Source organism: Arachis ipaensis, chromosome B08 (assembly GCF_000816755.2).
Source record: "Arachis ipaensis cultivar K30076 chromosome B08, Araip1.1, whole genome shotgun sequence".
In the NCBI taxonomy this organism is placed as follows: domain Eukaryota; kingdom Viridiplantae; phylum Streptophyta; class Magnoliopsida; order Fabales; family Fabaceae; genus Arachis; species Arachis ipaensis.
The window spans coordinates 125,190,385-125,199,140 of record NC_029792.2 but is presented as its reverse complement, the minus strand read 5'-3'; the positions used below and the strand labels follow the sequence as shown (position 1 = coordinate 125,199,140).

General features: G+C 36.5%; 2 protein-coding genes across 2 annotated transcripts; one reads left to right on the top strand and one right to left on the bottom strand.

Annotated features, from left to right (window-relative positions):
* LOC110265384 (uncharacterized protein At4g04775-like) lies at positions 1,886-2,612 on the top strand. Its single transcript, XM_021108363.1, has 2 exons — positions 1,886-2,272; positions 2,349-2,612. The coding sequence occupies exons 1-2, from the start codon at positions 2,063-2,065 to the stop codon at positions 2,610-2,612; spliced, it is 474 nt and encodes a 157-aa protein (XP_020964022.1). The 5' UTR covers positions 1,886-2,062.
* LOC110266117 lies at positions 3,095-4,377 on the bottom strand. Its single transcript, XM_021110055.1, has 3 exons — positions 4,036-4,377; positions 3,802-3,867; positions 3,095-3,719 (listed from the first exon to the last, which is right to left on the bottom strand). The coding sequence occupies exons 1-3, from the start codon at positions 4,336-4,338 to the stop codon at positions 3,570-3,572; spliced, it is 519 nt and encodes a 172-aa protein (XP_020965714.1). The 5' UTR covers positions 4,339-4,377; the 3' UTR covers positions 3,095-3,569.

Sequence of the window (8,756 nt, the reverse complement as noted above, 5' to 3'; positions counted from 1 at the left end):
TAAATGATTTAATGTTTAAAGTTTAATTTATTTAATATTAAATATGGATATTTATAAATTTTATGATTATTTAAATATATATATTTTTTATTTAAATTACACTATGAGCATGTTTTGTCCGAGGTTATGTAATTTATAGGTATAAATTATAATTTCAATTTACACATAACATCATGAGTAAATAGACAAATTACTCATGAGAGATTTTTAGAGATACAAAATACTAATCGATTTAGTCTTGAAGTTCCTAAAATTTTATTAAACCTGAAAATAAATTTCTATGTTCTAAAATTTGTAAATGATTTTATATTTTTAAAAAGTTTTTAATTAGAAATATTTTGTTACTTCAATTTTTTTAATCAAATATTGTGAAATTTCTTTCGTTTTTTTTTTTGTAGAAAAAAACAATAAGTAGGAGAAGTCCTATGAGTATAATTCCATGGTTGTTGAAGGGGATATAACAAGTATTGTTGACTGAAGAATACAAGGAGAATTTGACAATGGTTCTGCATGGAGAGTGGTTGAAATTGCAATGGCTTCTGTGTCTGCCAGTTCTATGGAAAGGCCATTAGCCATACATGAGTTATATAGTGAAAGAGCTAAAGGAGTGTTTAGCTCGAAAACATAATAATAATTGTGACCTTCAAAATGAAGATTTAGTTGGGCACGTCAGTGTCAATTTGATTAGTACTGATATGACTCCCTTGGCTAGATAAGTTTGTACTTCATTCCTAATTAGTATAGACAAGTATTAGAAATAAAATAGCTTGGAAATTGTATTGCAATTTTAAGTTAAATTTATCGTAATGACGTATTCTACATTCTAGCTAGCTAGCAACTAGCAAGTTAGTTATTTTCTCTTATTTTGTTGTTTTGTATTTGTATTTTAATTCAGTATAAGAGATAGAGTGGCCCAAAAAGTTTGATATGAATTCATTTTTGGAGTAATGTCTAAAGATGGGGTTGGAAGGTGATATATTTTGATATGGTGGTCTCGGTCTTCTTTCAGTTAGCGAGAAGATTTAAAAAAAAATAATGTGAAATTCATATACTTCGTTTATAGCGAGATGTGTTATTAAAAAACTAAAAAAAAAAATTCTCGCTAATGACAAATGAATTTTATTTTATTTTTTTTAGAAAAGTTATTTCGTTACTTGAAAAAAGTCAGTAGAAATTTATTTTTTTAAAGAAAGAACTAAAGAAGGTGACGGATTTAGATTCAGAAGCCAGCCAATGAGCCTCGGCTCTAATGGTATTTCTTCTCCTCCTCACCTCAAGGTCTAGGGTTCAAACTCTAGAGAATGTAATTGAGGAAAAATATGATAAAATATGTGAGGAGTGTGTGAGTGTGTTGTGTATTTAGGATTGGGAGTTGTCCAATCCACCAATCAAAAAAAAAAAAAAAAGATTCAGAAGCCAGAAAGGGTGAGAATTGAGAAATTAAAAAACATTAGATGACTATTAATTCTTTTTTGTGTTTTAGGTACAATTGAACTCCTATTGTTAAGGAACATTGAGAAATTTTAAGAGGTTAGCATTTTTATTAAAATTTGGCCAGTATTTAATCAATAAAAAAAGATAAGTAATTCTACTATTAGATGCAATCTCACACCATTAAAAATATTAATGATGACTAATTAATAACTATAAAACACAAAATTTGTTGGTCTCCTAACACTCTTCTTATAGAATTGCATATCACCACAAATAAAGTAAGAGAAAGTATTGAAAACCAATACTAATTAGAGTAAAACCCCTCACCGGTCCCTAACCATTTACGAAATTGACCTGGCGCCCCCTCACGATTGGAAATTAACAACGCGGTCCTTAACCATTCTCTCCGTGTGACCAAAAGGACCCTATTATCGGTTTACAGGTAAAAAATAACCGGAAGATCCTACCTGTACCGGTAGCTGTTATACGTGGACTGAGTGTTGTTGATAGGATAGAATCCATGTACACAGTCATCAAAAACGCTGCAGTTTTGATTCCAGTTCTTAATAAGAGTAATCCCAAATGTTAATGTGAACCCTAGATATCAAATCTTACCTTGCCTTTAGTGATGAACATGGAAGAACATTCATCAGATTCAATCCGTCGCTCATGGAAAGAGAAGTCGATCGGAGCTTCAAGCAACAACTCTGGCAATGTTGGCATGGCAAGGAAGAAGTTCACACATCCAAGCTGTTATTGTGGAGCTCATGCGATTCTCTTTGAATCCACCACATCAAATAATCCAAATAGGTTATTCTTTGGTTGCAGTTATTTCAAGGTACATTAGGGTTTATTCTATCTTACAATCTTTTCTATAATTAGGTTGATTAATTTTTTTTTTTTCATAATTGTAGACTCCTTCAACGCATTGCAAATATTTTAAGTGGCTGGATGAGCTGATAACTGAGTCTGGCTATACAGTGGTAGAAGTCCAAAAAACGAAAGTTCATGGGAGATTGAAGGAGTTGGAGGACAAAGTTAAAGAGATGGAGATTAAGCTATATAATGGAGTTCATGGAAGAAGATACACTAGACATAATAGATGTATTATCATGGCATTTTTTATTGTTGTTGTTGGTGGAATTTTTGTTACTGCACTTCAGCCTAATAGGATGTAAAAAAATTGTAACTTATTTTAGATGTTGATGTTATGAACTAGATGCACATTAAGGATGATGACTGTGATGTTAAATTGTTGAATTTCAATGATAGAAATGTTGTTGTGATTTAAATTGTAAGTAACCTTGTGACAATTTCTGAGTATTTAATCATTTGAAGTATATTTTCATACAATCTCATTGAATGAAGAATAAACCAAATCTAGTGTGCAACCAAAATCTTTAGACTGAAACACAATATCATAATATATAAAAAGTTGCAGAACATCTACATGGCATTACACCTACATGGCATTACATGTTATGCCTGGGTAAGTATATAAAACACATAATCTAAAGTGTTCATGTACTAGAAGTTCCAAAATACTAGACCAATGTTAGGCAGAGTTTCCAATCAGATATAAGTCACAAAATAATATCCAAAATACTAGCCATAACTATCTAATCTTCATTTTTTCCGTGGAGCTTTAAAAAGGGTGCAGTGGAGCCAAATTCTTTAATGCTTAGTGGTGCTCCGAAGCTTGGTGCCTTGATTCCTTGTTTGAGTCCTGGTGTTGGGATGAATTGGAACAACCTAGCTGCCGTGCCAGCACTAGTTGCTGCCTGTGTCTCGAGAGAAATGCCAATGGATGTAGTTGATCTTGTAGCCATCCTTGATTGGATTGGTGGGGCTTGGTTTGTGGGCATAGTGGGTGGAAGTAACGGCCCATGAACCTGAGATGTCAATGGCTTACGAATTGGCTGTTTCTTCCGGAAGGGTGCAGGAATTTGTGGACCATTCACCATATTTTGCAAGACATGGTTGGTTGCAGTTGTGGTTGGGCCTAGGGCAGTTGGACTAGGTACAGCTGAGTTTGGTGCAAGTGATCCATCACCATTTTCACCAGTTTGTCCATTGATGTCTTGAGCCTGCTTTTTTGACCAACAATCATGAAAATTAGATTTCTTTTTGGTACACTAAAATTTCAGCCACAATGTTATATTGATCACTACTATTACCTCATTCGTAGGAGCAGATTGTGACACTGGAATTTCTACTCCTGCCTGTTGAAGGGTCACTGGAGTAACATTTCTTGGTATCTTCTTCTTATGCTTTCTTGCTTTAGCCTATAATTTGTGTACAAGTTAAGGGTTATCCTATTTTATGCCACACCATAAACAAGATAACACATATTAGTCATCAACTTACGATAGGATCTATGACCGCAGAGGGAGCAGCACCAGATTTAGGTATAACAATAGCTTGGTTATCACCCTGTAATCAATTGTAAGAAATTTAGGACACATAAACCCCTCATTAAACCATTTATAAGACACATAAACCCCTCATTAAACCATTTTCTAGACACATAAACCCCTTCGATACTCACATTAACAGACATTTAAATCCCTATAACTCCTAATACTACCCTACGTATTGTACCTTTGCATTTCTTGCCTTCTTCTTCTTTGGCTGCCAATTGGGATCCCTTGGAGATCCCTTACATGTCTTGTAATAGTGACCCTTTTTCTCGCACTTGCTGCATGTCACCTCGAAGGCCTTTTTTACCTTGTTCCCTGTTAGTTGGCTCTCAGACACAGGATCAGTAGTTCTTCTCTTCCTAGGACGACCAGGAGGTCTCTTGATGGCAGGTGCCACTGGCCTAAGAGCATCTGATGTCTCCCAAAATTCCTCACTGTTGACAGGTTGAATTGTAATACCATAAGTGGCACGCATGGCATCCATGGTAAGCCACTCATGCACAAAATCTTCAGGCTTCAAGTTAAGCGTCCATAACCTTGAGATTGCAGCAACTGCATGTTTACATGGCATGCCTGCAACAGATTACATTATTACATGTCTACTTAATAGAAACAACTAAGTGGAGTTTACTAGAGAATTACCAGTAAGTTGCCATTGATTACAAGTGCAGGTCTTTTCCCTTAGATTAACCCCAAGCTTACTTTGGCGTCTTTGAACCTCAAAGATAACTCGTTCATCATCTCCAGTCCACTCAGCTGTCCACTTACAGCTTTCAGGCTTAATGAATTCATCCAACCTTTGCTGTTGAACAGGAGCCAGTTTTCCATGATAGTTACTTAACCTCTTCTTATGTCCAGCCATTTTCCTCATTATGTAACACCTCAAATCCTCACACATTGTCAATATCGGCTTGCTCCTATACTCCACAATCTTTGCATTCCAAACCTCACACATATTGTTGGTGATGTTATCAACCTTCGAATAGTGAGAGAATTGACTCTTAGTCCATGCGGATTCACGAAATTTGGAGAGATACTCCCAAGCAGGCGGGTTCACTAATTTCAACTTGTCCATTTTTGCACAAAATTCTGGAGTTGTTGTACTCCTTGCACATTGCCATACCAAACCCTTCGATTGTTTGTCTTTCCATTGCTTAACAAAGTTTTTCCAAATGTGGAGGACGCAGTTCCTGTGGTGCGCCCGTGGCATAACTTCTTGAAGAGCAACCTCCAGTCCCTTCCACACAATAGGCACACAATCATTTGATTACTAATTCAGATGAGCATCAATTCACTAATCAACAAAAAATCAACTACCAGCACAAAAGTAATTATCAACACACCATCAATTAACACATTAATAATTAACATACCTTCTGCTGATCCGAAATAAAATTCCATCCATATTCAGTGCAAGAGCCTAGGTCCTCCTGGAGGAGAGTTAGGAACCACCTCCATGTGTCAGTACATTCACTATCAACCACAGCGTAAGCAATGATGAAAAAGTGGTTGTTAGCGTCTTGAGCAATGGCTGAAAGGAGATGTCCACCAAAATAACCCTTTAGGTGACAGCCATCTAGCCCAATTAAAGGACGACATCCTGACTTGAACCCACGCTTGCATGCATCCAATGATATGTATAGCTTGTCAAACACAGGTGGTGACTCAGGTTGGGGGATCACATCTACTATAGCTGTTGACCCTGTATTACTCCTATGAAGCTCAGACAAGTAATCTCTAACCTTCCCAAATTGCTCATTTTCATTTCCTATAACCTCCTCTCTGGCTGCCTTCAAAGCTCTCAGTATCATTTTATAGTGGATATGCACATTATAGTCCTCTTTCATGTGCTCTAAAGCCTCCTTAGGTGATAGCTGCGGCTGTGTGAGCAACCTCTTCACTAGCTTGCTTGTAACCCATTATCTACTTGCCATGTTGCTTGTCAAATTTCTCCCACAAGTGTGCTCCTTAACATATGTTTTGACTTGAAAACACAGTTCCTGGCTGTTCCAGGAAGTTAGGATTAGCCAAGGACAGCCCTCTTCTGCACACTTTGCTCTCACTCTATGCTTTTCATTTTTTAAATACTCTAACTCTTTTCCTTCAAAAACAAACATGTCCTTTAATGTTTGCTTGAATTGTGCCATGGTGTCAAACATTTCTCCAATCTCGAAATCCACATCACCATAACCAGTGTCATCATCAAATTCATGAAATTTAGGCTTTCTACCCTCACCATCAGAAGAAATTGGAGAGTTGAATGCTTCTGATTCATACTGATATGGCTTGTCAATGTCAGAATCTAGCTCTTCCACAATGGGCTCATCATTGTCACCTGCTCCGTGCACTACATTTAGGCTTTCATCCTCTCCAGCCTGTTGCCCTTGCCTTGGCCCATTAAGACCCCCATCCCTATCCAGTATATGCCTTCTTGTCCTCCCCACATATCTCTTATTCTTTTTCTTCTTTGTTTTAGGAGATAGGCCATCATCATCATTAACTTTTTCCTTCACAGGTGTCACAGTTTTCTTCTTAGGTGTTGCTCTCTTCTTCTTAGGTGTCATTTTCTTCTTTTTGGGTGTGTCCTTCTTACTATTTTTCCTTGACCTTAACTCCTCACTACTACTGCTGCTTAGTGTCTCATAACCAGGTGGGGGAGGCTTATAAACCTCATCTTCAGCGCTCTCATAGCCATCATCAGTGGAGAAATCATTCAAGTCTACAGGAGCAGCCCCTGCTTCATCCACATCTGGCTGCCTCATATGATGCTCAAAATACACATGCAACTCATCAGTTTCTAAATTTTTCATCTTGTTATCACACATCTGGTTAATTTCTTTGTCACCTTTTAAAATGTGGAGGTCAGCCTCTAGGTAAGGGGCACTGGGGTCTTGCCAATACATAGCCTTGTACTCTGTATATCCTAACCCTTTGAACATCTCCTCAAAATCCTCAAAATTAACAAAGTCAATGTTCAACTTGGGGAATTTCTCCACCTTACCACCAAGGTAGCTGAGCATAAAATTATCGTCTCTCTCAAACCACCCCCCATGGTGAAATACTAGTATAATCTCAACAGCCATCTGCAATATATAAACTTCACTCAGTAACCCATAAATAAATTGTTATTAACAGACATTAATATACTCAAAACAAACAAAAAAACTTTACTCCAAGTGATGACCCAACCCTAGTGAAAGTGACTGTTCTTCACAAATGTAAAAAAGTATGCATATCATACTTTATGGTGGTCCATGGTAACAATATTTCCTTCGGATAAACAAATGAAGGACCACAGTGATGTCGTTAACAAACGGTAGTACAAACTCACCTCTAAAAACGGAAGTGCGGATCCGTCAGTAGCACGTCACCACCTCCGTCAGCAAACGCCACGTTACTGCACAGTTACGTCGTCCTCGCCGGCTCTCTTTCGTCGTCGTTTCTGACGGGAAGACTAACAATCTCTAGGGTTTACGATAATTCTTTATGTGGATGAAGGCAAAGAGTGAGAGCGTGTGATACTTCAGGGAGAGAATGAGGAATGTATGTTAGAATCTGAATCCATTGTGCATCAAAACGGCAACATTTTTTATGACTGTGCAAGGACCCAATTGTCTCATCAAATCGTTTGAATCCACATCAGATAGTTACCGTTACATGTAGAATTTCTCGGTTACATTTCACGGAGAGGGTCCTTTTGGTCACACGGAGAGAATGGTTAAGGGGCGCGTTGTTAATTTCCAATGGTGAGGGGGCGCCAGGTCAATTTCGTAAATGGTTAGGGACTGAGGAGGGATTTTACTCTACTAATTATGAATCAAAGTAATAAAGACATAGAATCCTACAATTAATGTACAGATATACTATATAAATATAGACGATACTAATTAATCTAAATTGATTCTAATGATTCTCTAACATATATAATGGATTAAAAAAAGATAAAATTATAATTAAAAATTAAATTATTAATTAATTATTTAATTTCAAATTTTAAATTTTAAAAAATTAGAATCCCTTAGCAAATTTTGTGATATTGTGAGAGTAAGTTGGTTATCACTATCATGTAAAATAAAACAAGAATACTATTCCAAGATAGCCTGCACCCTGCATAATAATAGAACATTAGAACATTTAAAGACCATTAGAAGCTGAACTACAGAGATCATCCGATTGGGATTCCCCTATGATGAGTTTGGAAAACTCTTAATTAATATTTGTGATGACTAAACATTATTTAAAATAATTAACTGCAAAATTAATAATCTGATTTGATTAAATAATTTTTGTTGCAGGTTTTAATATTGGGCTGAAAAATGAGTTTCTGGCTTAAGCCCAATAACCAGCCTTGTTGCATGTTTTTATACTAAGTGGCTGAAATTTTATATTGTTGGGCCAAGCTTAATGTTGATTACAACCAAGCCCATGATTAATTTTTTGATGAGAACCTTCTATGCTTGATCCGAAACAAATCTCATCAAGAAAGCAAATGTTAACCAAATGGGCCAGTTTTAATTTCAATGTTATAAGCCCAAATTTTATTTGTGATGTATGGTTCCAAACTTGGTCCGAAACCAAGGAAAAATGAAAGCAAAGTGCTTCCAACGGAACCAAGCCTTTAACCATGTGATGGATTTCAAAATCTATTACATTGTTAATTAATGCATGGGGAACATGAGAGAGAAAAGTTCAGCTGAATTGATTGATGGGTGTAATGACTACACGCCACTTTAAGCTAGGGAAGTAAAAGCAACTTTCACCAACTAATTGGTTTATTACATTTGAATTGCTTTTGTTTCAAGTTGTTTATTTTCTCTCATCTCTCTCTCTTCTTTTCGGTCAATATCCAGAAAATAAAGGAAGCCATGGAAGCTACATGGAGCTACCGAAATGAAGTTGCAT